The following is a 27526-nucleotide window of genomic DNA, read 5'->3' as shown; positions in this document are numbered from 1 at the left end:
CAGACAGACTTCATTTCCTCCCACAATCCCTAATCACACCAAACATGGACGGGGCACAAGGGGAGGGAGAGGCCCAGAGATGTATCACTGTGCACAGAAAGTCCACTGCTCCGACCAGCCAGCCGCCCTCTTACACTGATTCTAAAACAGTTTCACCTCATCTCCTGAATGAAAGTATCTCACAGTCAATGTGGTAAGAAAGGAGCGTGCTGGCCTTTGACTGGCGGTGTGGTCTCTCTCTTAGTTGTGCGTCATACAGCCTCCGAGGTCTGAGATGCAGTGAAATGTGGCGTGCTCCTTGATGAGACCGCCTACCCTCCGGCCTCGGTTTCCACACTGTAAGAAGGAGTTAACGCCCCAGTCATCGACCGCCGCAGGCACTAGTGTGATGGCTCTATCCGTCGCCTTCTGCTCCATCACAAAGTATCACAGACTTACTGGCTTAAAACCCACATTCATCATGTCACCATGGGCCGGGAGTCCAGCAGTGACTCAATGTGTCCTCCGTAAAAAAGCGTTGCTGGGCCAGAGCCTCACCTGGATCTGAGGGCCCCCTCCCAAGCTCATTCAGGTTGTCTGCAGAATTCACCGCTCCAGCGCGGCCCACTGCACATCAAGTGTGGAAATAGCGTGTGCACACATGGCTTCCTGGTGTGCAATTGCACATGCTGGACCTCCACGTGAGGCCAGCCCCGTGTGCTTATCCTTCCCTCCACCTCCAGGAGTGGCTGTGTGCTGCCATCCAGGCCGCCTGGAACTGCGGTGGGTGCTCTCTGGTGAGGACGTAGAGATTGCTTCTCCCTGGCTGGGGCCCAGGAATAAGCATTTTAAGCCACACCATGGAGGACCCATGCCACAAAAAGTGTGCAAATCATGGGCCTGGCATACAAAAGCCCCATACTGACCAGTGTGGCAAGCCTTCTCCCCTTGTGGACACTGCTAGGGACCCAGGTCGGCCACACTTCACACTCGTGGAATTCGGGGTGATGAAATTAGATGCATGTGCTTTGCCAAAATGGCTTTCAACTCTTGGAGCCCCAGGGAGAGTGCTGGACAGGGACCTCCATTTCCTGAAGTTCTTTGGAGACATGGCATCTGCCCCACCCTTATTTTAGTTTGAGGATATCAGCCCCATCGTATCAAAGGGACGCCATCATGTCTTCATTGTCTCTGCTCATTTTTCTTTATTGGGAAACATGTCCATCGGCGTTTTCACTCCACTTAACTCAGACCCACTCTCACTCCAAAGGGACGCATGTCGTCAGGAAAGAGCAGCTCCCCTCCCAGTCCCTGGCCGACGTGGACACCTCCGATGAGGAGAGTGCCTGGGCCCACAGCCTGGCCCCCCACCATTCCAGACCCAGACGCCGGGCTTTGCCTGGGAGCCAGGTGAGTGGCCGAGCCAAGTTCCTCTTGTGGCTTCTGTGGGTGGGACCTTGGCACCTTAACACCAAGTCACATCAGAGGAAGTAAAGCTTTCAGTGTTTTAAAACTGTGAGATCACACAAGCTTACTTAGAGATACATGAGGCCAGTAAGATATACATTTTTTACTGAAGTGAACCTCATGTAAATTAACCATTCTAAAGTAAACTGTTTGCATGCATTGAGTACTTCCACAGTGCTGGGCGACCACCGCCTGTCAGGTCCACAGCATCGTCATCCCCCAGAGGAAAGCCACCCCCCACTAGCAGTTACTCCCCACCCCTCTCCCCCAGCCCCTGGCAGCCACCAGTCCCTCTCTGCCTCTGTGGATCCGCCTGCTCTGGATATTTCATACCATCCGAGTCATGAGTCTGTGGCCTTTGGGACTGTCTTCGTTACTTAGCATGACGTTTTCAAGGTCCATCCACACTGTAGTGTATCAGTGCTTCATTCCTTTGGATGAAAATACTATTTTATGTTCTATCAGGCAGTATGTCTTTTACAAGAGGAGGAAATCATGTTATTTTATACCTTTAGCAGACTTCATAGAGGTTTTAAGAAAATTCAGCTTAGAATATTTAATATCTGTCCAGTCGGTGAGACTCACTCACATTGCAGACATTGATTATGAGACAACTTATCACAAGATTCCTTTGAGTATACCCTGGGTTCCCTTTGCTGAATTTCAATCATGATCCTGTTTACAGACAAAGGACTCAGATTTGAGAAAGTACATCTTACGGGGGGGGGGGGGGGGAGGCAATAGTGTTTTATACAAGAACATCATGACCCGGTGACACAGACTCGTAAAGTCTCTGACGACTGTCAGGCCTTGGTGCCTACGGCTGAGGTCCTGGGATTGGGGCCATTTTGTAGCTGATGAATCTAGAAGCAGGAAACTGGAAGGAGGGCAGGTGGGTGCAGATTCCTGAGCCACAGCTAAGCGGAAGTTAGCCTCATGCAGTTTCAGGACCTGGGTTAGAGCAGGCCCAGCTCCCTGTGCATGCTCATGTATGGCACAGACCTCCTCCTGGGCCCCCTGGGAGACTGGGGGGCACTGGGGGAGCTTCCCTTCAGGGAGCCATGGCTCTGGACTGTCAGCTGGAAGGATTGACTGAATGTTGAGCATGTTCAGGAAAGACCTGGAAACAGATGAAGGAAGTGGACGGTGCACATACAGTTGTGGTTGCTGCAGTCCAAGGGGCAGGGGAGGCGCTGCTCTGCAGGGACTTGGGCCTTCCCAGCCCTCTCACCTCTCTGTGCACTCAGGCCACTTGGGAGGAGTGTTGGGTGGCTCTGCGGCTGCAGGCACGGACTGCTCTGCTGGGGCCCTGAGCTAGACCAGCTGCCCCGGGCATCGGGGAACACGCAGGGCCCTGGAGCCCTCCACGCCTGCCCACCCTCAGAGCGGCACTTCTAAACCCAGGCCTCAGACATGCCCGTGGGGACCAAGAGCACTCTGGAACAACGGCTCACTGGGGCTGACCTGAACAGCCCTCCTGTTGCCTGTTGCGTCTCTGTATTTGTACTCAGTAGACTTCCGGTGAGGGTATTAAGGAAGACTCAATAAATAATCACTCATGCCAAGAAAAGGCCCAAGAGGTCCATGGTACGAAGGATGCTTCCTCGGGGTTGACATTGAGGAGGGGCCAGGAAACAGCCGTGGTGGGGCGTGAGCCCCACTCGGCGGGCCGGCCCCAGGGCCACGATGCCATGCTCAGGGGCAGACACTGACTGGGATTCCCCACGACAGCCTCACCTCTGGCAAATCATGGCCGTACGTGCCGATCCATGGCCTGTGCCTGCACCACGTCTGTACATTGTAAGTCTTAGTTTTGTTGCTCACAGGTTGAGAGCACCAGGAGTTCACGCCAAGTCTTAGGTCTGCCCGGGTCTCAGCAGCGTGGGGCTTGTCGGGGGGTGGGGGGCGGGCAGATGCCACCACCAAGGCAGGGGCGCTTTGGTGGAAGGGAGGAGGCACAGCCCCAGGGACGTGTTGTCCACGCTGCCCTGGAGGCCTCCACCTCCCGAGCCCTGGATGGGGCCTTGCTCAGACAGCCCCCTGCACCCCAGAGCTCCCCTCCTGGCCTGATGCCTCTGGCCACTCCGTGGCTCCGCTCTGCTCCCCACGCTTCCCCAACCCCCGATGAGAAATTTCCAACTTCTGTTCGTGGATGTTTTTCTTCGTTTTTCACCCTGGAAGTGACATTTCACGGTGACAGCATTGGCGCTGTCGGCCAGGCTCTTCCCCTCCAGGTCTGAAGTGGCGGCCACGTGCTGTGTGCGCGCCACACCCCTCGGGGAGGCCGGGGCTGTCTGCTGAGCCCCCCACCGAGCTAGTGATGGCGCCTCCTAGATGCCCAGTGCGCTCAGAGGTGGTTTCAGTTACCAGTGGCCCCTCGAGGCCAGGGCTGAGGACCAAGGGCCAGGGGCTGAGGGCTGGGGGCCAGGAGTTAAGGGCTGGGGGCAGGGGCAGAGGGCTGGGGGCTGAGGGCTGGGGGCCAGGGGTTAAGGGCTGGGGGCTGGGGCTGAGGGCTGGGGGCCAGGGGCTGAGGGCTGGGGGCCAGGGGTTAAGGGCTGGGGGCTGGGGCTGAGGGCTGGGGGCTGGGGCTGAGGGCTGGGGGCCGGGGGCTGAGGGCTGGGGGCTGGGGGCCAGGGGCTGAGGGCTGTGGGCTGGGGGCCAGGGGCTGAGGGCTGGGGGCTGGGGGCTGGGGCTAAGGGCTGGGGGCCAGGGACTGAGGGCTGCGGGCTGGGGGCTGGGGCTAAGGGCTGGGGGCCAGGGGCAGAGGGCTGGGGGCTGAGGGCTGGGGGCCAGGGGTTAAGGGCTGGGGGCTGGGGCTGAGGGCTGGGGGCTAGGGGCTGGAGGCCAGGGGTTAAGGGCTGGGGGCTGGGGCTGAGGGCTGGGGGCTGGGGGCTGGGGCTGAGGGCTGGGGGCCAGGGGCTGAGGGCTGAGGGCTGGGGCTGGGGGCTGGGGCTGAGGGCTGGGGGCCAGGGGCTGAGGGCTGGGGGCTGGGGGCTGGGGCTGAGGGCTGGGGGCTGGGGGCTGGGGCTGAGGGCTGGGGGCCAGGAGCTGAGGGCTGCGGGCTGGGGGCTGGGACTGGGGGCTGGGGGCCAGGGGCTGAGGGCTGGGGGCTGGGGGCCAGGGGCTGATGGCTGCAGGCTGGGGGCCAGGGGCTGAGGGCTGGGGGCCAGGGGTTAAGGGCTGAGGGCTGGGGACTGGGGCTGGGGGCTGGGGGCCAGGGGCTGAGGGCTGTGGGCCGGGGGCTGGGGCTGAGGGCTGGGGGCCAGGGGTTAAGGGCTGGGGGCTGGGGGCTGGGGGCTGGGGCTGAGGGCTAGGGGCCAGGGGCTGAGGGCTGGGGGCTGGGGGCAGGGCATGAGGGCCCTCCTCACCGAAAGCCTCAGCTGGCGCTCTTTAGGCAGATTTGCCCACTCAAGGCCCTCGTTGCTCTGAGGATCAGGCTAATTACCTGCTGAGCAAAAACATCTTATGCCCTGCGTCCCTCATCCACTTCCCTCATCCACAAGGTGAGCCGCAGATGAGATAATGGCAGGAAAGAGGCATCTGCTGTGCCCGGAAGCAAACTAAGAATCGATTTTCCATGTCCTGGTCTGGGAGCTAATGGACGCTGGTGACTCAGGATCCGAGGAAGCTGCACCTTCGGCCACTCTCGGTACCACCTGGTGCCTCCTGACCCACAGTGGCCAAGGCTCAGCCAGTCACTGACTCAGTGTGACCAACCTGCCGTAATTAGTCCACACGCGCTGTGCTGATCGGGGTCGGCAGTGATGCGTCAGCAGCCTCAGCCCTGGCATCTCGTGACCGTGTCACTCCTCTGCCTCAGTCACCAACCCCCCAGGCCCCCTTCCCGTACTGCTCCCAGCTTTGCTTCATGTTCCAGAACCCCAGTGTCAGAAAATGGGCCTCACAGGTGCCCCCACCCCAAGTCACGTCATGGCTGGCGGCCTCGGCTTTCCTCCCGCCGCCTGGGAACTCGGGGCCTCCACGGTGGCGAGGGACGGCATCCTGCTGTGGGCTGGGCTGTGTCCTCCCGCCGGCTCCCCCTGCACCTGCTGCAGGTCTTTGAGCTGCATGAGCACATGTCAGTGTGGAGCACCTGCTGACCCACCTGGGGGGGCCCAGCAAACGCCCGGGGTCCAGCAGGTCCCGGCCGGGCAAGGAGGAAGGGCCCCGAAGCCCCTTTGCTAAGGGAAGTGAGGTGCCACCACCAGCTTCACAGGGAGAATCGCTTGAGGTTCCGCCTTTGAAAGCCTGTGCGCACGGGTGGCGCAGAGCCGGGCTGGTTTCTACTGCGCAGCCCACGCAGGGTCCTCACTCAGCCCAGGCGCCCTGCCATCCCGTGCCGTGAGCTCAGGCACCTGTGGGCCCAGCAAAAGGTGCCAGAGAACTCCGTGGGTGGGGGATGGTAACAGCCTTCTGAGCAGGTGCAACCAGGGAGGGCTGGCAAGCCAGAGCAATGGGGAACCGGGGATACCCCACCCGACCCGGTCCTGATGAGAAAGTAAGACAGCCTAATGCAGCCGTGTGTGCGTCTGAGACTGACAGGCAGACAGCCGGGGTGTCCGTCCCCAGGCCCAGGCCCTGTTCCATCTGAGCCACAGTCGGTCCTGTGCCCAGGTACCCTCTGAAGTGCCTACATCTGCCACCACCCATCTCCCTTGGGGCCAGGGCTCTGGAGAATCAGCCCTGGTTGGAGCTGGGGTCGGGGTGGATGGAGGCGGTGGCTTGGCCCTGAGGGCTCCCCCTGCACAGGCCTCGGGAGGCCTGGGACTGAGGGCCTCCGCCCGGGGGGGGCCATGCCGCCTTTACCCAAAAAGGAGCCCTTTGCTAACGCCACTAGGGGATGGAAGGACCAGGCAGACCATTTCCTTCCCTGGTGTTTAGATGTGGAGACTGAGGCCTAAGCTCCAGTGGGTGGGGCTCCAGAGCCTGTCGCTGGCAGGCAATGCGCACTGGGAGCAAAGGGGGGTTCTGGGAGAGTCACTCTGCCCCTCATGTGCTTCAGGAGGGACCCCCTCACCTGAATCTGTGTCAGGTGTCCCCACCACAGACCCTGTGGCCCCACAGGACCCCAGAGCCTGCCCCTCGCCACCCAGCCCCCAGGCTGCCCTCGCAGCCTGCTGGGTGCTGACCCACATCCCCCCAGCCCCGGGCTCTACCTCACTGGCTGCGCCTGGACATCTGTCGCCCATCTCCTTCACCCCAACTGCTGACGTCCCTTAGCGGTGCAGCGCCCAGAACCGCTCCCCTGTGGCCTGCCTGACCCTGTGGCCAGTGCCCCACCCCAGACGGACTGGAAAGACAGGCTGTGCCCCACTGAGCCCCTTGCTCCGGTTCTTGCTGGACCCCCCTCACTGCGGCCTGTTCTGGGTACAAATCACAGCCTTGAGGACAGTTAAATCAGAATCAACTGACTCAGCACAGGGGCTGCCCTGTGGGCCCACCAACTCTGCATGAGTTGATGCCACCTGGGGGATCACCTGGAGTCGGGTCAGGGGCTGGACCCCCGAGAGGCCTAGGGCCCAGGAAGAGCAGAGAGAGCCCAGAGACCTGGGTCACCAGCACCCCGCTGGCCTCCCCTGGCCAGATGCAAACATTGGGCTGTGGTCTTGGTTTGGCACCTTCAGGGTGCTAAAACCCTAGGAAGTGGCGGGGGTCCCAACTCAGGGGCAGAGGGAACAATCGTCCTCCTGCAGCGAACGTGCACACCGAGGAACGCTCACTGTCCCGTTCACAGCTGGGTCTTAGACGGCCCTGGGTGCCATCAGGATCCCAAGAATGCCCCCGCCCCCGCAGAGCCTGGTTCTGGAGGGGGCACTGCCTGCACAGGTGCTGTGGACAGGCTCACGTGGAGAATGGATGGAGATGTCCGTCTGGCAGAGCCCTGCCTCTGAGCACGGTGCTCACCGTGCCCTGAGCCCGGCCCCCCTCACGTCTTCATTTCAGTGTCTAGTTGGCAAGGAGCCCACAGATGTGGACGCAGAAGAGGCGGCCCTAAAGAGGAAGCTGGAGGAGTTGACCAGCCATGTCAGTGACCAGGGCACCTCGTCCGAGGAGGAGGGCATGGATGAGCAGGCAGAGCTGCCCGGGAGCACCTCCGTCGAGGGCCTCCCCGGGGTGACCGCAGAGGTGAGGCCACCGGAGCCCTCCCAGCAGGACACAGGACAGGTAGGGCCAGGGAGCACCAGTTTGTGCCTAAGTCACCAGCCCACCCTGGGGAGGCAGGCAACACCTGGTGAGCCCTGTGGGCCCCTGACAAGGGCATGCTGGGGGACCGAGCACAGGTCACGCCGGGTGCCTAGTGTCTGGCTGACCAGCAGCTAAGAGAAAAGCGCAGAGAGGACGGGGCCTGTCCTGGTTCCAGCCTGTAGTCTCTCCTGCTGGCGGTCATGCTCGGCGCCCCCTTTCCTAGGTACGCACAGCAGCAGGCCAAATGTACAGACTGGAGGAGACCCCCCGGGGTCCTCAGGACCCCATGCAGCCTGACAGGACCCCCGACAAGGAGCTCTCGGAGCTGGAAGGCATGGTGGCCGTGGCAGCCTCCGAGGTGCAGCAGGCGGAGAGCAAGGTACCCCCCCCGGCAGCAGTGGACAGTGTGCTGAAGGGCTCACACACCCCCAACCCCGGCACCCCCTGCCCACCCACCTTCTGCCTTGGCGAGGGTCAGGCAGGGTTTCCAGCCATGAAGAGTGGTGCTGACACCTAGCCCTGCCTGTCCCATGAGGAGGGGCTTCTCTGGAAACAGACTTAGATTTTAGGGGCCCTGGGGCTCAGGACCAGACTCCAACCCAAAGGTCATCCTGTGACCCCAAGTGTAGGTCCAGAACTTGAACGTGGGTGAAGAGTGTGTTGGTGGTGTACAAAGGTAAGGAGGCCAGGGCCTCCCAGGGACAGCCGAGGCGACTGGGCTGTGCGGTGCTCCTTGGCCCTGAAGACCAATAGAGAAGAGGGCTCTGCCCCCTGACTGCAGGGGGTCGGCACCCACTGCCCCTTCTCACCTACACTCGGCAAGTGCCCATCTGTCCCCAGGAGGAAGGCGCACATCACCAGGGCTGTGGTGGTTACCGGCAGCAAGCCAGCCCAAAGGCTTGGCATTCGTTTCTTCCTTCTTGTTGGGCACACAGTTCAAACTCCTGGTACAAGGCAGGCACTGTGTAGGACACAAAAGATACAGCTGTGCTGACATCCGGGACCAAGCCCCTGCCTTCAGCGAGCTTAGTTTGGAAGGAGATAGACAACACGTGAACCACCTCGGAGACAGGCTCAGCTCGTGAGGAGAGCGGCGAAGACGGAGTGGGGGCCGCCCGACAGAGCCCTCGGGTGGGGGCGCGGAGCACAGCTGGTCAGGAGGGCTTGGCCTGTCCAGGCGTCAGCAGCGAAGGCCTGAGACTAGAACAGAGGGTGTGGGGGGGTGTGGGGCAGGCCTGAAGTGGGGCAGAGTCCAGAGCGCCCTGAGGGCCGCAGAGAAGATTTGGGGAGCCATGGTGGGGATCTGAACAGGGGTGAAGAGGCCTAGTTTATGCTTCCAGAAGCTTCCTCTGGCCACTGTGCAAGGAGTAGTCTATGGGGGTCAGAAGGGAGGGAGAACCAGGGACAGGCCCAGCAGGGGCAGGTGAGGCCAGGAATCAGGCTCCGCCAGACTGGGGCTCAGCCCTCTCTGTAAAGCAGAGCTCTGTCCCTTGGAGACCCGTCCCTCAGGGCCACAGGGCCACTCCCCTGTCACTGGCCCTCCCACCATCCCCGGAAGTCAGCTGGTGCACAGCCAGAAAGCGCACAGAGCCCCCTGTCCTCCCGCCTGGGGGGGACCCACAAGGAGCCCCTCCCCACAACTGAGAACATGAATGAAAGAGAGCCCGCCAGGAAGTGCACCTGGTCAGGACCCCAGGCGTGAGGGGAAATGCAGTGAAAACAGTGAGCAGGGGCAGGTGCCCTTTCTGTACTGTGGCGTCAAGATGGACCCTGCGTGACTTCCGTCTGTCTGTCTGTGTCCCCCCAGGTTTCCGAAATCGAGTCCAGGATCGCAGCCTTGCAGGCCGCAGGGCTCACCGTGAGGCCCCGGAGGAAGTCCAACATCCCGGTGAGTGCAGGCCCAGGGCCTGGGGTGGGGGAGCCCCGAGACCGGCCGGCAGCACAGGCCACCCGCCTCCTCAGCCCGGAGCCTCAGGTCCCAGAGCCGCACGGGGGCTGCGCCACGCCGGGGCTCCTTTTTGTTTATTGTGGGTTGTTTCTAACTGAGGAAGGTGCTCTGTGAGGGGCCCCTCAACTCCTGCTGTGAGAACCTGAAACACGCCACGTGCGCACACAGGTTAGAGTCCAAACGAAGCCCCCTGAAGAGCTCGGGTCGCACTGCTTCAGCAGCAGCCGCCCGGGTGGGTGTGACTAGACAGTCGGGGGCGGGTGTGTGAAGGGGCGTGCCCCACAGCAGACGGACCTGGGTCCTTCCCCCCGATTCATGGGGGGAATCCTCCACAAATCACCCTGGGGACGGATCCGGCAGAAGGAAGAAAGACGTTCCCAAGCAAGTGCCTGATAGGGTGAAATTCAGGACGCCCAGCTAAACTTGAATTTCAGGTGAACAATTAATCATTTTCCAGGATAAATATATCTTGTGCAACATATGGGACATACTTACACTAAAAATGGCTGCTTTATTTATCTGAAATTCAATGCTATCTGGGCATCCTGTATTTTAATTTGCCAAGTCCGATAGCCCTGATCACAGAGCACAGGAGGGGCGTGCTGGGGGACCGAGCCTGGGAGGGTCATGCTGGGGGACCGAGCCCTGGAGGGTCATGCTGGGGAACGGAGCCCCTGAGGGGCGTGCTGGGGGACCAAGCTCAGGACAGGCGTGCTGGGGAACGGAGCCCCTGAGGGGCGTGCTGGGGGACCAAGCTCAGGACAGGCGTGCTGGGGGACCGAGCCTGGAAGGGGCGTGCTGGGGGACTGAGCCCCAGAGGGGCGTGCTGGGGGACCGAGCCCAGGAGGGTCATGCTGGGGGACTGAGCCCAGGAGGGGCGTGCTGGGGGACCGAGCTCAGGAGGGGCGTGCTGGGTGACCGAGCCTGGAAGGGGCGTGCTGGGGGACTGAGCCCCTGAGGGGCGTGCTGGGGGACCAAGCTCGGGATGGGCGTGCTGGGGGACTGAGCCCGGGAGGGGCGTGCTGGGGGACCGAGCCCTGGAGGGTCATGCTGGGTGACGGAGCCCCTGAGGGGCGTGCTGGGGGACCAAGCTCAGGACAGGCGTGCTGGGGGACTGAGCCCAGGAGGGGCGTGCTGGGGGACTGAGCCCAGGATGGGCGTGCTGGGGGACCGAGCTCAGGAGGGGCGTGCTGGGGGACCAAGCTCGGGATGGGCGTGCTGGGGGACTGAGCCCGGGAGGGGCGTGCTGGGGGACCGAGCCCTGGAGGGTCATGCTGGGTGACGGAGCCCCTGAGGGGCGTGCTGGGGGACCAAGCTCAGGACAGGCGTGCTGGGGGACTGAGCCCAGGAGGGGCGTGCTGGGGGACCAAGCTCGGGATGGGCGTGCTGGGTGACGGAGCCCCTGAGGGGCGTGCTGGGGGACCAAGCTCGGGACGGGCGTGCTGGGGGACTGAGCCCGGGAGGGGCGTGCTGGGGGACCGAGCCCGGGAGGGGCGTGCTGGGGGACCGAGCCCTGGAGGGTCATGCTGGGGGACTGAGCCCCTGAGGGGCGTGCTGGGGGACCAAGCTCGGGATGGGCGTGCTGGGGGACTGAGCCCGGGAGGGGCGTGCTGGGGGACCGAGCCCTGGGGGGTCATGCTGGAGCCCCCCATGAACTCCCATGGAGCTCCCATGAACGGAGCCCCTGAGGGGCGTGCTGGGGGACCAAGCTCAGGACAGGCGTGCTGGGGGACTGAGCCCAGGAGGGGCGTGCTGGGGGACTGAGCCCAGGAGGGGCATGCTGGGTGACGGAGCCCCTGAGGGGCGTGCTGGGGGACTGAGCCCAGGAGGGGCGTGCTGGGGGACTGAGCCCCAGAGGGGCGTGCTGGGAGACCAAGCTCAGGATGGGCGTGCTGGGGGACGGAGCCCCTGAGGGGCGTGCTGGGGGACCAAGCTCGGGACGGGCGTGCTGGGGGACTGAGCCCGGGAGGGGCGTGCTGGGGGACGGAGCCCCTGAGGGGCGTGCTGGGGGACTGAGCTTGGGAGGGGCGTGCTGGGGCCTGGCGTGCCATCCCAGCACTCCCAGCCAGGCATGTGGAGACAGTGTCCAACCTTATGCCCTTCTGGCCCACCTGTGCCTGGAGGGCAAAGACGCTGGAATAATGCACAAACTCCTGCCTTGTCCTGCAGATCTTTCTCCCCCGGCTTGTTGGGACATTTGGCCGGCATCCTGGGGATTCAAACACAGGCTCTTCAGATGAGGTTGAGGTATGTTACTCCTCCAAGCTCTAGAGGTTGGACAGAGAGTGAAAAATTGGCACAGCTTTTCCGGAAGTGGGACAGTCCACCAAGCGGTAAAGCTGAAACATACAGACATCTGGAGCTCGGCAAGTCTCTCCAGTCGGCTTCCCGGGAGGCGCACCCTGAGGGTCGGTGTGGCAGTGTTTGTTGGGGCAGGTCCAGGAAGACCCAGCGGGAGAGTGGGAGGCAGGACAGAGAGAGAAAGAGGCAGGACACGCATCCGACCCCACGCAGGGCGTCTCTGACTCCAGGTAATGTGCCCCTGGCGTCCTGTTAAGGGCACAGTTGCTGCCGTACCCTCCACCCCCATCAGCCACTGCCTATGTACATTCCTGAGCCCTGCCCTGCCCTGCCCTGCACAGGTACCGCGGGCTCCAGCGGCCTGGGCTCAGCCTCCGTCTAGGAGACACTGGTGCTGGCTGTAGCCATGGAAGCACCTGACACCAGTGTACACGAAGTGGCACGGGGATGTGTGGGGTGTGGGCTGAACCCCTGCAGCCTGCAGAGCAGGAGGAGGGCAGCACCACTAACAGCGGGGTGTGCAGGGGAGGAGCCAGGCTGGAAGGCAGCAAACCTGGGCCCCAGTGGTGTGGCTGGAGACGCCATTCCCGGGCCAGAAAGGGTGGCCCGTTCTAGGTCCTGCCTGCTGCCTGGTGCCCCCTATGAGCCCCTGGAAACATCTGGTCACTTCCACTTATCATAGCACTGGGTAGCATTTTACAGTTAAAAGTCATATTTTTTCTCCATCCTTCCGTTGGGTGTTGACAAAACCTGGTGAGCAGGCACTGACATGACCCTGTTGTACTAAGGATGAGCAAACTAAAGCCTGGGGAGTTTGACGCACTCGATCAGGACCACACAGACCACAGGGACGGAGGGGGTCTCAGCGCAGACCTACGGGCCCTGCCTCCCCCCCTCTCCTGGGCCATGGCGCTCCCTGACATGGCCAGGGAAGCGCAGCCCTGCAGGCCTCTGCAGCCAGCCTCCGGGGCAGCCCGCAAAGTGAGCCAGGCGAAATCCCAGGAGCAGACGTCGGGAAGATTTCTAGGGGAATGAGGCATTTTTTGCTCTCTCACCATCCATGAAGAGGCAAAATGGGGAGTGAAGGACCCCAAGCAGAGAGGCATTAGCAGGAAAGAGAAGGAGGAAAGGTTGGGGACCAGCAGCCACGGGCAGCTGGGGGTGAGTGAGGTGCAGCTGACCTGCCAGCATCCCTGTCAGGGGCCACTGGCCCAAGTCTCCAGACAAGGCCGAGTCCAGCGGGGATATGCAGCCTGCCACGTCGCTGCGGCGAGGCTGTGAGCTGGGTCTGTGCGGCCGGGGTCTGTGCCCTTTCCGCCATACCACCCACACTGGCAGTTTGCCAAAGCTGAGCATCCTTGTATTCTAGCATTTGGGGCCTTACTCATTGATAATGTGCATTTTAATATTGTCAAAAGTTCAAATGTTGCCAAAAACAGAAGACAGCTGGCCTGCCTACTCAGGGTCTGGAAGAATGAAGAAAAGTCCACCATTAGCCCCCACTGTGCCTAAAGTTTACAGCCTTTTCCTGAAGCCCAGAGACATCTGCTTCCTTCCAGGTGATGGCTGCACCCCATCTTCTGAGGCAGAAGCTCAGGAGCTCCCCTGGAAGTCAAGGTAAGAGTCGGCTGCTTCCCTCACCCCCACTGGGGAGATGAGCTCGGGGCATGAAAATTGCCAGCCAGGTCATCAGTAGGGCACAGCGTCTCGTGCCCCTGCTCAGCCACACACACAGCAGTGCCCGACCACCCTCAGGGGCCTTCCAGTGAGCTGGCCTTCGGATACCTGGGATCTGCGGCTGTAAGTCCACAAAGGTGGGGGTGACGCTGGGGTGTTTTCCTTGTTGTGGTGTAAACTGTCCTGATACAGTGCTTGGCTCCCGACCTTACACAAAGCACAGAATATAACTTAGCCCTCCTTGATGTACTGGTGACAAGGACATCAACTTGTCCCAGGGAAAGGGACATGTGGCCACCACCTCCACCGCACGTAGCCAGGCTGTAGGGGTGCTATGTGCACTCACCGCTGCTCCCCTCGCAGCCTGACCTCACATCATGGCAGGGGAGGCAGTCCCTTCCCAAGGCAGGTCCCGCCCTCACTGCTGAGCCATTCTGCCATCACAGTGTCCCCTGCTGTCCCTGTGTCTGAGCTTTGCCCCCACCACCCCATCCTCCCAGCTCCGCCCCAGCCACGGTCCCAACAGGGAGCTCTGTTCATGTGCCTCTGCCCCCCAACCATCACTGGCTCCCAGCCACCTGCAGAACCAAGTGGGATTCTTAGCGCAGCCTTCCAGGTTTCACTGTCTACCACACGCTGGAACCCTGCCTGCCCCTGGTCACCTGCCCGTGGGTGCACTGCCAATCCCACTGGACAGCACGCTTCTCAAGCACACGCCGGCTTCAGGGTGCCCCGTGCTAGGACAGGCCCCCGTGCCCTTGCCTGGCCGCGCCCTCTGCCGGGAGTGCCCCTCCCTCCCTTTGCCCCGACCCCTGACCTTTGAAGTCCTTCAGCCCAAGCCTGATGCCTCCCCCAGGAGGTGCTCCACTGCCTCCGTGGGGCACGTCTTCCCGTGTCCCTGTTTGCACGCTGCTCACCTCCGGGGTCACACCAGCCACCCCGCCTCCACACCAGCTCCCTCTTTATACCCCCGAGCTCCCAGCCCCATGCAGGTTGGTCCAGTGCCGAGCCTTTGAGATGAACCTCTGATTCAGGGCCGCCAGCTAGGTGGATGACTCTGGCAGAGGGATGCCCTGCCGGGGGGCTAGCTGAAGGTTCCTGGGGTACCATGCGCTGACCCTGACTTCCACCAGGTCTCATGGCTAAAACCCAAGTGGAGGCTCATGAGAAGCAAGAGAACAGTGGGGAGCTCTTTGAGCCCCCTTTATGACTGGTTTTGCCCAGTCGAGAGCCCCTCACATCCAGTGCCAGGCCCCGTGAAGCTCACGGGCTGCGGTTGCTCACTCATCTCATGTCCCTCCTGCCACCCTGACCAGCCTCGGCGGAGTGCAGCTGCTCAGTGGCCCAGAGGTCAGCCCACACACAGGCAGGTCCTCACGCCTTCATTGTCAAGGTGGGGGGGCCACACATGTCCTCACCGCTCAGTAGCAGTGACGCCTGGGTTCGCGATTCCCTCAGCAGCGGCTGGCCCAGGAGCAGGGACATGTGGCAAGGCCGGGCAAAGCGCACCCTGCCCAAAATGGAGCAATGAACGGCTGGATGCTGGTCAGGCAGCTCTCAGAAGCCAGCCCTGATTTGTACCACTGGCCAGTTTCTGGGGCGTGAATACCTTCATGGTGGCTGGTTTCAAACCGCCCCCCATGACGTCACTGAACTTGGGGAGGAGGCGCGCTCCTGCACCCCGTGGGGTGCCGTGGGGGGCTGAAAGGGAAGGAAGGCTTCGCCAGATTGCTCACCTACGGCCATGAGCACAATGGACAGGGGTTTTGAGGCCAAATGCCCCAACTACAGAACCAAAGCCCCGAGGAGGGACCCTCCGTTCTAAGGGTCAGGGTCCCAGGACCCCCTAGGCCATCATCATGCCACAGAATTAAAGGAAAGGCGAGGTTGTGCCCCAGACACTGTGCAGTGCCGTTCCCTGTATTGGCCGTGTGAGCATTTCTGGGGCACAGGGAGGGAGGGTCTGAATGCGTGCTGCAGCGCAGAGCAGAGAGCTGGACTGACCTGTTATGTGCACAACCGCCAAAACAAAACTGCTTTGCTAAAAAGGCTTAATGCTGTGAAAACTTCTCAAAAGGGGATGTAGCCACTTTTATGCCGCCTTTTAAACTTCCTAGGAGGCACAAACACTCCTTTGGGATAAGCTTATGTTTAACAAGCTCCCCGGCTTCTGTTTTCCCCAAAGGCAAAGTCAATGACTCCTTTGTCCGGAAATCAGTGTACCGTGGGTCCTTGACGCAGAGAAACCCCGACAGCAGGAAGGGGACGTCCCACCACAGCTTTGCGGTAAGGGTTTACCTCGGTTCCTGAGGCATCTTTAAAATTCTGTGACCTGTCAGATGTACATATTGACATTAACTCTTCAGAGTAAAGAAAATGGGGAGAAACTGACAGATAAAACCAGCAAAAGATTTAGGGAAAAACAAAACTTTTCTTAAAGGTACCAGAGTCCCTTTAAAGCACCGACGATGAGGTCCCCGCTGGCTCTGGGGCAGGTCTCGGGGACAGTCGATGACTCAGTGAGGACACCTGCCCCGCAGCCCCACCAGCCCACCTGGCGCTGTAAAGGTCGCTCAGCAAACCGCGTGTGCAGATGGCCAGGTCAAGGTTACTGTCCCCCGACTCTGGTGGGAGAGGGCTCCCTGCAGAACCAGCTTCCCAGGTTCCTCCCAAACCCCAGGACATATCAGGGTCCAGACACCTCACTCCCAGAGGCTCTCCACACCCACAGTCCCCCAGCACTTTACTCCTTCTATGAACTCCATTTTTAAAAAGGATTTCAAAGTATGTCATAATAGAGATTTACAAAAACAGGTGCAAGACTGTAACACGACCAAGCTTTGTGTCGGCAGATGGGGAGGGGGACACACGTTTTCCATATGGCCCTCCTCAGGCCCCACAAACAAGGGCACATGTGTGAGTGGAAACAGTGAAGGGCTGACCCCCTGCAAGGCCCCATGTTAGCCCAGAAAGAGGCCATCTGGCCCATGGCCAGAGCGCAGCCATCCCTGATGGAAGACCATGCCGATAAATATGAAACCCACCAGTGGGACCTGACAAAGGAAATGCTTCCAAATTAGACTGTAGCTCCCCATGTTTCTGAGCTTTACATTTTTCAAGACTTTCCATCCCTACACCTCAGTTGATGAGGGCCAATGTCATTCACCCAGATTCACAGCTGGGGATACAGAGGCAGAGAGGGGTTGAGTTAAAATCCTCAGGGGATTGGACTAATGCCTTCTGATCAACACATCCGTGTGTCTATGCATGTAGCTGTGTGCACTCTGTGTGTGTGTGTGTGTATGCCTTCGTGTGCATACTGGTCTGTGTAGTTGCCCATGGATATCTCTGTGTGCACACCCATGCATCTAAGCTTGGGTCTACCTGTGCACACACCCATGTGTTCATATGGCCCTCTGCCCACCACGTGTGTTCTGTGCATATGCCTGTGTCTCTGTGTGTGTGTGCAGGCCCACATACATGTATCTGCACACACTTACATGTGTATATGTGTTTATGCTTCACAGAAACCTGTGATGACCCACCAGCCTTAAAGGGGGAGGCTGGTCAGAGCAGGACAGACAGACAGAGCAGCCCTGGCCCCTGCTTCCCCCACTTTGGCTATCACGTCCCTCCATCTGCCCTGCACACAGTCCAGGGGAGAAGCAAGAAGAAATGCCATCCCTAAGGGAACCCCAGCTGGGAGATAATGGTGGTTCACAGCCCTTCACCTGTTCACCCACCTCCACTGATGACTGCCAAGCCCCCCACCCCTGCCCCACTACCCCGGCCAGCCAGCTCTGATCCGGGAAAAACACCTAACTCATGCGTCTTTCCTTTGGGACAATTTTGTTGAAACGTTTTGAAGGACACAAAGACCGTTTCCCGTGTGATCTTCTACTCCTTTCACTACCGCCTGGAATGGAAAAAGGATGGCTCAGTGTGGCACCAGCCACCTGTGTGTTCTTGGGCCATGTACATGGAAGTGTGGGCTGGTGTGTGTGTTTCTCTATGGACAAGAAAATTGGGCATCAAAGCAAGTGACCAGCTGAGTAGTGGGGGAGGGATAGGCCCCCCCAGCCCCCTCACACGCACATCTCTTCTGTAAGCACATCTACTCTGTGGCCAAGGGCAGAGCACACACGGTAGCAAATGGGCATCCGGGCAGTGCCTAGAGGCAGGTACCAGGACCTGCTGGGAGAGGTGCTGGTGGAGCTCTAGGTAGGCGGGCAGGCACTGGGGCTCCAGCCCAGCACTGCTACTCACTGGCACAATCCAGGGGGACAGAGGGCCAGGGCCAGTTAACAATGCCTGCCAGCCACTCGCCGTTGGTTCCGTAGAGAAGCTCCAACTCCTGCTGCACCTGGGACAGGCTGGGACTCAGAGTTCCTTCTGGGAGGCAGTGTGGCTCACCCAGTTTTAAGGGGAGCCCTCTGGGACCCTCCAGGAGTACCCTTGAACACAGAACAGTAATTGCAGCTCCCACTCAGAGGGCTGCCAAACCCTTCACAGGGACTAGTTTATTTAATCCTCCAATTAAGAATAGGCCCATTTTGCAGAGGAGGACAGGGAGTCCTGAGTGTGAGGCAGCCTCCCTGGAGCTAGGCTCTACTTACATGGTCCTCCGCTGCTTTCTAATGCGGCTTTGGGAAAGCTTTGACTTTTCTGTCTCAGATCACATGGTGTTTGTGTTCAAATGAAACAGTAACCAAAAGAGATGGAGAAATCACGTCCCAGAGCCTTTGATAATGGGCCTTTCTCCTGACCTGTCTGGGGGCCTGCCCCACTCCTGTTGCACAGACCTTACACCACTAGCTTTGCAGTCCCAGGGAGCCCGGGATGTCGCAGCCCCGCAAAGGCCACGTTGTCCACAGGCTGACCCATGGCAGCTCCAAGTGTGATTGCAGCTTTTCAGAAATCTGCTTGAGTTGACCCGAATGACCAGGCTCCAGGTTTGTGGAAAAGAAGGATCTCACACTCCATCTCAGGCTGGAAGCTGGTTAAAATGCACAGCTCCTAAGTCAATGCTAAAGCAATTAAAGGATTCCTGTTGATCAAAGGGAGTCCATTCTTTCCTTTATGTGTACCGTCCTTATTCACAAAGTCAGTTACCGTCAGCATGAGTTCCTGAGTTGAAGAAGACATGAGCCCTGCTGGCTCTGAGCACCCCTGACATTAACATAATCAGGACAGTGGACCAGGCACCAACCACGTGCACCCCTGAGCTCCAGGGCCCCCTGCCTCCATTACTGGCCTGGATGCAGCGAACTTCCAGCCCCAAAGCATTGGTGTCCTTCAGAACGCCCCTTCCCCGGGGCCTGGAACCATCACGTAGTGCCAGTTAGAGTCAGAGCACAGACTCTCCACCCCAGTGGCACACAGCGGGGCCCGACAGGGTGCAAGGTCCACCACCTTCCCTAATTTGTGGGTACACGGCAGGAGGCCAGGACCTGACTCTCCTTCCCAGCCTCCTGGGCGGGTCCCTGCCCCCTGCCTGTCCCCCCCTGCTCCCAACCCCTTCTCAGTCCCATCCAGTCCCTTAGGCATGGCAGACCAGCTGCCGCCGCCTCCTCCAGCATCTCCAGATGAACTTGACCTTTACCCCAAATGTCGTTGTGCCCACTAACATCCACTCCACCCACCCAGGGGCTCAGGCAAGGTCTGGGGCCATCCTTCCCTCCTCAAATTCAACCCCACATTCTGTCAGAAAAACCTGCCACACTGCCATCCACGTCCACAGAAGCTGCCCGCCCCTGCTGCCCACCCCTGCTGCCCTTCCACTTCATCCGCTGTGTGTCCCCGTTCGGGATGCATTTTCATGCCAGACTTCCACCTGGTTATTTTCCATGATGTCCAGACCCGGCCTCGCTGCCCCCTGCCTTCTCTGGTCTCTCGTGCCCACCGGCCATGCTTGTTCTCTGATTGCATCATGTCACATCCGCTCTGATGCCTCGCGGGGTCCAGGGCATTCTTGTTCTCGAGACCTCCGTTGTGACCTGTGAGCTCCCATCCCTGGGAGAGCTGGCCACTCTGTCTGCTGTGCCCAGGGCAGCCCGCCCAGTCAGGAGGCCACCACGAACCCTGCAGCTGAGGCCCGCTCGCCTTCATCTCAGAGCCCCTGAGAGCCTTGTGAGGAGTCAGTCTCCCCAGCCTGGGAACCACCAGCATTGCTGGTTCCGGGGACGACGGCCAAGCTGGTCAGCCTGCCTCTGTGGTCCGAAGCCCCTCTGCCCCTGTGTCCCCCCGCCGAGGCTGCCGGCCCCGAGGTCTAGTCCCGGTCAGCAGATCCGGCCACATCCATGCTTCCTTCCTGTCCATGCTGCTGTCGCAAAAACAGTTGGATGTTTACTACCTGGCCTAGGCTTTTGTCACTGATTCTGCAGCAAGGACAGTCCCCAGGCACAGCCAGGGTGAGGGAGAGCTACACAACATCTCTCTAACTTCCCGTCTCACAGCCCCCCAGCAGCCCCCCAGCAGCCCCCCAGCAGCCCCCCGCCCCAGCTGCCCCTGCCCCCCGGGGCATCAAACACCTCCCGCAGGGCCTCCTGGGAGCCGGGGACGTTCATTTCACTCTTTAGCTCCTCCAGGTTTTGTCTGGTGAAAGGAGCCAGCACCTCACACTAACACATCATCTGGGCCAACACCGAATCCGAGTGTCTTGGAAGGGGACCCTGCAGAAGCTGGGACCTCGCTGTGCCGTGCGCGCTCCGCCCAGGGCTACAAACCAGGGCACTTCAAGCAGCACACCCCCGTTCTCTCGCCGTGCTGAGGCCCCAGGTCCAAAGCCTCCCTCCAGACGCTCCAGGAGAAAATCTGTGCCTTGCGTCTTCCGGCTCCAGGCAGGAGAGGCTCCTGCCTTCCTGGGCTCGCGGCCACGCAGCCCAGCCTCTGCCTCCCCGTCACACGGGCTCCTCCTCTGCCGGCCTCACACCCCTGCCGCCTTTCTCCTCTGCGGACACTTGTCCTTGAATTCAGGACCCTCTGGAAGACCCAGCAACCTCATCTTGAGCTCCTTACCCCAATTACGTGTGCAGAGACCCTTTTCCCGAGTAAGGTCACATTCCCAGTTCTGGGACTTAGGACACAGATATAGGTTTGGGGAGACACCATTCACCCCACTATAGTAAATTAAGAAATCTGTTATGATTCGCTTACAGAAATCGATCAGTGGAGCCCCACCCGGAGACTGTAAGGGAGGATGGGGGGCCCAAGGACAGCACCCTGCTCTCGGAGGCCAGCAGCCCCTCCCCTCGCCTCCGCCAGAGGTGTGGGAAGAGCTCCCTGCCTCCAGGCTCTGATCAGAACCGCTGGGGGTGGGGGGACAATCCCGAAGCACACGGAGGCGGGTGCAGCCGAGATGCCCTCGGCCGGGCCTGCAGCCCTGGGCTCCTCAGGTCCAGCGTCCCCCACTGTCACAGTGCCCTCTGTAACCTCTAATAGCTGCTGCTGGAGACTGCAGTTGGGGAAGGGAGGCAGCCTTTCCCTTCCAGGGAGGCTGAGGTCTGCTTGCACGCTGAGCCGGGGGCTGGAGCCCTGCCTCAGTGCCTGGGTGCCCCCCTCCGCCTGCCTGCCACAGCCCCTTGGTGGCCCCAAAGTGTCAGGCCAGCAACACCACACTGACAAAGCTACTTTGCTGGAAGGGGAGGGCTCACTATCCCCCTACACACTCATGCACACACGCACATGCACACACCCCAGAGCGTTGCCACGAACCTGCCTCCGGCACCTGCAGTGCCACGTCTCGGTTGCCCCAGGCAGCCCGGGGACTGCGCACACCTGTGGGGACCGCCCAGCGGGCCCACCTCTAAGGCAGGACCGCCGCTCCTGATCCACCGCGGGCACCACACCCTCCTCGCAAGAGCCACCAGGAGCCTTTGGCCACGCTGCCCCTGAGCTGCCCCCGGGAATTCTGATGGCATCTGTCCCCAGAGCCCCTACCCCACAGCCCAGGGGCCAGCCCTGCACCTCCGCCATCCCCGTGCTCCTTGCACCACCCTGCGCCCCCCAGACACAGATCGCCCAGGGAGCCCACCAGCCACGGAACCTTCATCTCTGGGAAGGACGGCCATGGGGTGAGAGAGAAGTGGCGTGACCGACCCCCTGATGGGTAAGGGGCCTCCCTGAAGCCTTCCCTGACGTCTGATGGAGCCACAGCAAGGGGCACATTGCCCCCCTGTATCCGAGGGGAGCACCCAGGAGCTCTCCCCGAGACAGCCTCCTGATTACCCGCAACCGCGTGGGCGTGACCTTAGAGCGAGTTAGGGTCTCTGGTCCAAGTTAAATGATAGAATGTTATGCAGTTATTTTAAATGGCACAAATACACAGATTTTTTTGAACAACTTGAGGACACGATTGTTAGATGTAAACAATGAGATTCAAAGCATGTAAGCCTGATAAATCCCCAGAAAATACATGAGGAAGCCCCAGGAATGAAATATACCACAGGTGACAGGTGATTGGCCTCTCTGATCCTGGGCGCTTTCCTTTCCCATTTTTGTCTATGTTCAGTTATTTCCAAATGTATATACATTGCTTTTATTATAAAATTAATGTGTTTAGCACTGATTTTACAGTAAAAAAATAACATTCATTTTGCGACAAACTTGTTTTTATTTTAATTGTAATTGATAATTAATTATAAAAGCACTGCAAAAACCTAGAAAAAATATTTGTTAAGTTACAGAAACAGGATGAAAGGGTTTGCAGATAGTGGATTCAACAATGAAAAAAGCCCCAAGGTGACAGACAGGACTGAGGGCGGGGAAGAGATGAGCCACCGAGCGGGGCTGGAGGCTGGTCCTTGGCCCGGTCCGCTGGAAGCAGGAGGAGGGGAGACCCTCAGGGCGGCCTGTCTGTGTCGGGCATCCTGCCCAAAGGCCACCTGGAGAAGGGAGGCTAATGTGTTTTAAAGCCACTTGGCCCAAATGAAATTATACAACCCAGGAAGGGACAAATCATGTCACTGGTGAGAGTCTTTTAAAAGAACAAGCCTCTCCTGATGCCACCCCGGGAGGGAGGTGGACGTGATGAGAGCGGGGGTGTCAGGGGCTATAAGAGGGGTGAGCTGGGCCTGCCTGGTCGCCGCTCAGACCACCCTGGCACCCGTGCCATCCTCCTCGGCACAGTGGTGAGTAGCACCTGCCCTGGGGGGTGCAGGCTCTCTCCCCTCCGGGCAAGGGCCAGGTCCTGCTCACACCGGGTCCTGGCCACGCTGGGCAGCTCTGCCTGCAGCCGCGTGTCACCAAGCAGGATGGGCAGGTCTGCATATCTGAGGGCCACCGGGCCTGCCCTGAGCCCTCCATGCTCAGCCGCTGTCTATGGTGGGGACAAAACGAGAAGGTGTCCCATGCAACTCGGCTGGGAACGCAGACCAGGAGTCCCGCTGGGCTGGCAGCAAACGTCACCAACGCTCCAACTCTCAGGGGGACAGGGAGCTCCAGGGGGACCAGGGTCCAGGTGCTGCTGACGTCCTCCCAAGACGATTTCCCTGACATGGGGCCTCACCCGTTAGACATGTCTCTTTGTGACGCTGTTTCAGAGTGGCACCTTCATTTCCTCTAAGCTGGAGGGCACCACCCTCCCCGTGTGTGACACCAGGTCTCTGAAAAGGAGGGAAGTGGGCCTGTTAAGTCACTTGGGCGAAGAGCACTTCCCATGGGGCTCAGGGACGGGCTGGCAAGCCGCTGTGGGCAGTGAGTCCCCTGAGCATGTGGGGCTCTCAGGCGTCTTCCGATGGCTCCCCAGGAGAGCCACAGGGGGCCGGCCCTGCGGGAGGGCTCCCCAGGCCTGTCAGAAGGGTGCTGCTTGGGAGCCCAGGGTGGGGGCGCACTTCGCCCCCAGTGCCCTCTCCTCCCCCGTCTACAGGGCTGTCAGGCCGCAGGTTGGATCTGGGGTCACGGGAGGGTAAGTGCTCTTGGTAAGGACAGAGGGTGCTGACCAGTCTATGACGGCCAGCTTCCCTGGCGTCCTCCAGTGGGCATGAGGGCAGGATGGAATAGGTGGCCCTGGATGGCCAGGAAGTCCGGGTCCAGGGCAGGCAAACACCCTGCCCCTGAGCCCCAGCCCGTGAGCCTGGTATCCCCCGGCCATGTCACGGTTGGGCGAGCAGCCCTGGCCTTCATACACGCGCACATCCTCGCACACCTGCACCACCGCTCCGCCCTCCTGCCCCAGGTTGCGCCATCCCGCGTGGCATCCACCTCCAGCTGGGCCTCAGCGAGGAGCAGGGATGAAGGGGTTTCCGGCCTGGTCTGTGTGCCTGCTGCTGCTGGACCTGGCCCTGCAGGGGACTGCGAGCCGAGCCCCCCAGCACTCCATGGAGACCCGCAGTGAGTATATGGCCCCGGGCACCAGCTTCCCTCTCACCCCCTCCTTTCAGAGGCCACGGGTGGGGCCTGGCCACCACCTACCCAGGGGCACAGTCCTTGCTAAGTACCCCAGTTTGGGGAACTTGGTCTGCTGTTTGCCAGGCCTCACCCCAGAGTGGCCCTATTCCTGCTCCCTGATGCCCCATCCCTGCCTGGCACATGGTTGAAGGGTGGCCTGGGGCCAAGCCAGCCTTTCCCACCCCTGGCACACCTGGGGGATGGGCAGGAAGGGGGCATTGGTTAATTTGAACTCCCCATTTCCTGAAACCACCCTGCCACCCAAAAATGGCCTCACCAGGCTCCAGATGCCCTCCTTTGCAGGTGGGACTTAGCATGGCCTGGGCAAGTCGGCTGCTGTGAACGGAGGCCCTGGGGATGCTGAGCACGTGCACCAGGCCCTGCCGCCTGCAGGTGCGCACGGCCACACACGGGTCGCATCTGCAGGCACTGCCCAGGCTCTTTCCTTTCCAGCGCCTGACATTGACCCTGCCTGGTACGCGGGCCGTGGGATCAGGCCTGTGGGCCGCTTTGGTCGGAGGAGAGCAGCCCTGCAGAACGTCCGGAAGCCGAGCCTCTGGCACCTGCTGGCTTGCTTCCCCCTGGAAGGGGGCGCTGAGCCCTCCCGGGATGGGTGACAGTGACTCCAGGAGTGGCTCCCAGCCACCACCACCCCCACCTCCACAGGCTGCTTCCCCTTCGATACTAATAAAAGCAGCTGGCCTTGGTTAGACGCATCTGTGTGCTCACAAACCAGGGGCTGTGCTCCCTCATGGGATGTTAGCTGAGAGGACACCAGAGCCCAAAGGCCCCGTGACTTGCTGAGGGCACCCAACACCAAGCAACCAAGCAGAGGAGCTAGGGGCACCCTTGGCCACCTCAGCCCATAGCAGCCTCCACCCAAGCCACCCTGAATGGCTGCCCAGGCTGTGCACTGCACAAGGCCAGGGGCACTGCATACCATACCCTGTGGGAGGTCCCCAGAGGAGCACAGCACAGCCCCTCAGCCTGCCCTGGCCCTCTCTGAGCCCCAGGCCCTTTACCAACCTGGTTGGTACTCAGAAGAGAACAAGACCATGGGTTGCTTGTTTCCAGTCCACAGCAGAACAACTCAAGCCTAGATTGCTTCCACTCCCCACTGGTCCCTTTCCGCCTGTTTCAAATCACCCAGGATGCCTTTATGTGCTGCCTCAGACGCATGCTAACTGGGCGACTATCTGGGCGACTGAGCCCAGCCCTTAGCTTCTCTGGGCCTCAGTCTCCACATCTGAACACCCAGGACAGTAGCACCCACTTCACTCCTAAGCTCAGGGAATGCAGCCCCAATACAGTGTGGGTGTCTGATGGGTATAAACCCCCTTCCCCACGACCCACGTGCCATCCAGCATGGGGGCAGGAGGCCTGCGCCTGCTTGGAGGGTCTCCTGAGCCCTCCCTGACAGCAGGACTCCATCTGTCTGTCCACACTCAGAGGACCCAGTGGCCTGGCCCCAGGACAGACCCACAGGACTCCAAACCCAAGCCTTCTCTGCTGCAGCTGCAGGGAGGCAGGGACCCCCGGCTGTCCGCCAGCCAGCAAAGGATGCAGGGCTGGCCCGGGCCACCCACCTGGGGCTGCGCCAGGGGCTGCCTGCCTCCCCAGACACAGGGAGGCCACAGGGAGGGCAGAGCCGGTTTCCTCCTGGGGGGAGACCGTCACGTCGGCACCTCCCCCAGGAGAGAGTCTGCAGACCAGAAAAGCGGTTTGGCAGTTTCCTCAGAAAGCTAGACGTAGACTTACCATGTGGCCCATGCCCCCCTGGCTGCACACCCAGGAGGACTGAGGACAGGTGTTCCAACAAATATTACTGCAGGAATGTTTAAGCAGCACAATTCACAGAAGTCAAAAAGGTGGAAACAACGCAAATACCTACCAACAGATGAAGGGATCAGCAAAAGCAAAAATGCATCAATGGGCTGTTCAGCCATAAAAGGCATGAAGGTCTGCCCGGTGCCGTAATAGGGGTGAACTTGAAAACATGCTGAAGGAAGAAATCAGACACAAAAGTCCACATACTGAAGGATTCCATTTTATGAAATGTCCAGAAGAGGCAGACCCACAGAGACAGAGAGGTTAGTGGTTGGGGGATTGGGGGGCGGACCCAGGTCCAAACTCTGGCTAAGAACGCAGGACGGGGGCTCACGGGCCGCCTCCCCCTGGGCCGGCAGTGCCGTCTAGGAGCTTGCTGCCTGCCCACTGCCCTGCTCCCGGCCTGCTCCACACCCACTGCACCCCCCTACCCCGAGGCAGGTTTGGGGATGGGACTGAGATGAGGTGGGTGGGTGCTGGCGCAGAGAGAGCCTTCCACACACAGCCCTTTCCTTAGATCTCTGGGGAAACAAGTTTTTCTCTTGTTGGACACACATTTTTGAGTGCCTGACGTGTGTCAGACACTGTACCAGGCATGGGGCACCCCACAGAAGGACAGACACAACCTCTGCCCTCAGGGCATTGTCCACCTTGCCTGAATATTAAGTCCACCTGGGAGGGCTCAGCACTCCCAGGGCCCAAGGCACCTGTGGACAATTTACTCAGAGCCCCTGGTGGGCGGGGGAGTGGGGGATGCGGGGAGGGGCGAGGGGTGCTGCTTAAGGAAGCTCCCAGCTGATTCCACTGCAGTGTTGCCCCCCACCTGCCAGTGGGGGAGGGGGGAGGCCACGGGCAACCCGGTTCCGGGAGATCCACACGTCATCCAGCCTGGGGGCCATGAAAGATGCCTGGTGGAACTGAGTTCGAGTGTACGTTTTAATAAATTCTAGCACGGCACTAGCTGACCAGACAGGAGGGAAATAGGCATAGATGTACCGCCTCCTACAAATACCATCCTTATTTCCCCTCATCAATCAACGCGTCCGAAATGCCCGAGAGCTTCTATTTAGCAGAGCTAATACTCAGGACCTGCGACCGGAGCCGCCGTTTGCCTTACATGAGGCTGGAGCGCCATCTAGTGTCCGTGGGCAACCTCGGCCTCCCACCGCCTCCGTGGCAGGTCCCACCGGGTGGGGTGCAGGGCTCACCCCTGCTGCAGCCCTGGGGGAACAAACAGCACGAAGACAGAGCCGGCTCGCCAGGGCCTCACACCTGGGGCGTTTCATCTATGAGGGAAGAACCACAGGAAAACCTGCAGCTTTACTCCAGAGAGAAGCGGCACCGCACACAGCTAGGTTGTCAGGTTTTCCCAGTGAAATGGTCTAAGAAATCAGTGTGAGTGAAAACCAAGGTGGTGGTTTTCTCAGAAACTATTGTTTCCTTTAGCTTTTCTCGAAAATCATGGCATAACAAGCCTTGTCATATCTGCTTTTGTGCAGAAAGACCACAGGAGACTTTTTTTTAGAATAAGCATCAGGAAAATCTGGACACGAGGGACACCTGGGCTGTCTCCAGCTCCCCGGGCAGAACCGCTCGCCAGGCACCCAGCTCCCTGCAGTTAGCATGAGCCTGAGGCCCAGGCCTGATGGACGAGGGAGGGAGCCGCGGGCAGACCCCGACGGGGCCGCGCCTTCTGCAGGAGCAGAGCCGGGCAGAGACGACCTCGCTGAGACAACGCCCGGTCTCCACGCCCTG

At 60.3% G+C, this 27526-nt stretch overlaps 2 protein-coding genes across 3 annotated transcripts in view; both read left to right on the top strand.

The window, feature by feature from the left end:
- MLPH (melanophilin) overlaps nt 1–18621 on the top strand; it is a 46556-nt gene extending 27935 nt beyond the window's left edge. The window contains exons 9-16 of one of the 2 annotated variants that reach the window (XM_036901086.2): nt 1250–1389; nt 7390–7572; nt 7856–8011; nt 9440–9520; nt 11750–11827; nt 13441–13498; nt 15744–15844; nt 17086–18621. In XM_036901086.2, the coding sequence (XP_036756981.2) occupies nt 1250–1389; nt 7390–7572; nt 7856–8011; nt 9440–9520; nt 11750–11827; nt 13441–13498; nt 15744–15844; nt 17086–17112 (824 nt within the window). In that variant the 3' untranslated portion in view covers nt 17113–18621. The remainder of the gene's footprint in view (nt 1–1249; nt 1390–7389; nt 7573–7855; nt 8012–9439; nt 9521–11749; nt 11828–13440; nt 13499–15743; nt 15845–17085) is intronic. The other variant, XM_036901089.2, reaches the window with a different exon arrangement.
- Nucleotides 18622–21244: 2623 nt separating this feature from the next.
- Nucleotides 21245–24566, top strand: PRLH (prolactin releasing hormone). The gene is made up of 3 exons (XM_057504350.1): nt 21245–21665; nt 23733–23887; nt 24398–24566. The coding sequence occupies exons 2-3, from the start codon at nt 23788–23790 to the stop codon at nt 24559–24561; spliced, it is 264 nt and encodes an 87-aa protein (XP_057360333.1). The 5' UTR covers nt 21245–21665; nt 23733–23787; the 3' UTR covers nt 24562–24566.
- Nucleotides 24567–27526: the final 2960 nt, after the last annotated feature.

Source organism: Manis pentadactyla, chromosome 6 (assembly GCF_030020395.1).
Source record: "Manis pentadactyla isolate mManPen7 chromosome 6, mManPen7.hap1, whole genome shotgun sequence".
In the NCBI taxonomy this organism is placed as follows: Eukaryota; Metazoa; Chordata; class Mammalia; order Pholidota; family Manidae; genus Manis; species Manis pentadactyla.
The sequence above is the reverse complement of the archived record's forward strand: the minus strand, read 5'-3'. Positions and strand labels throughout refer to the sequence as shown.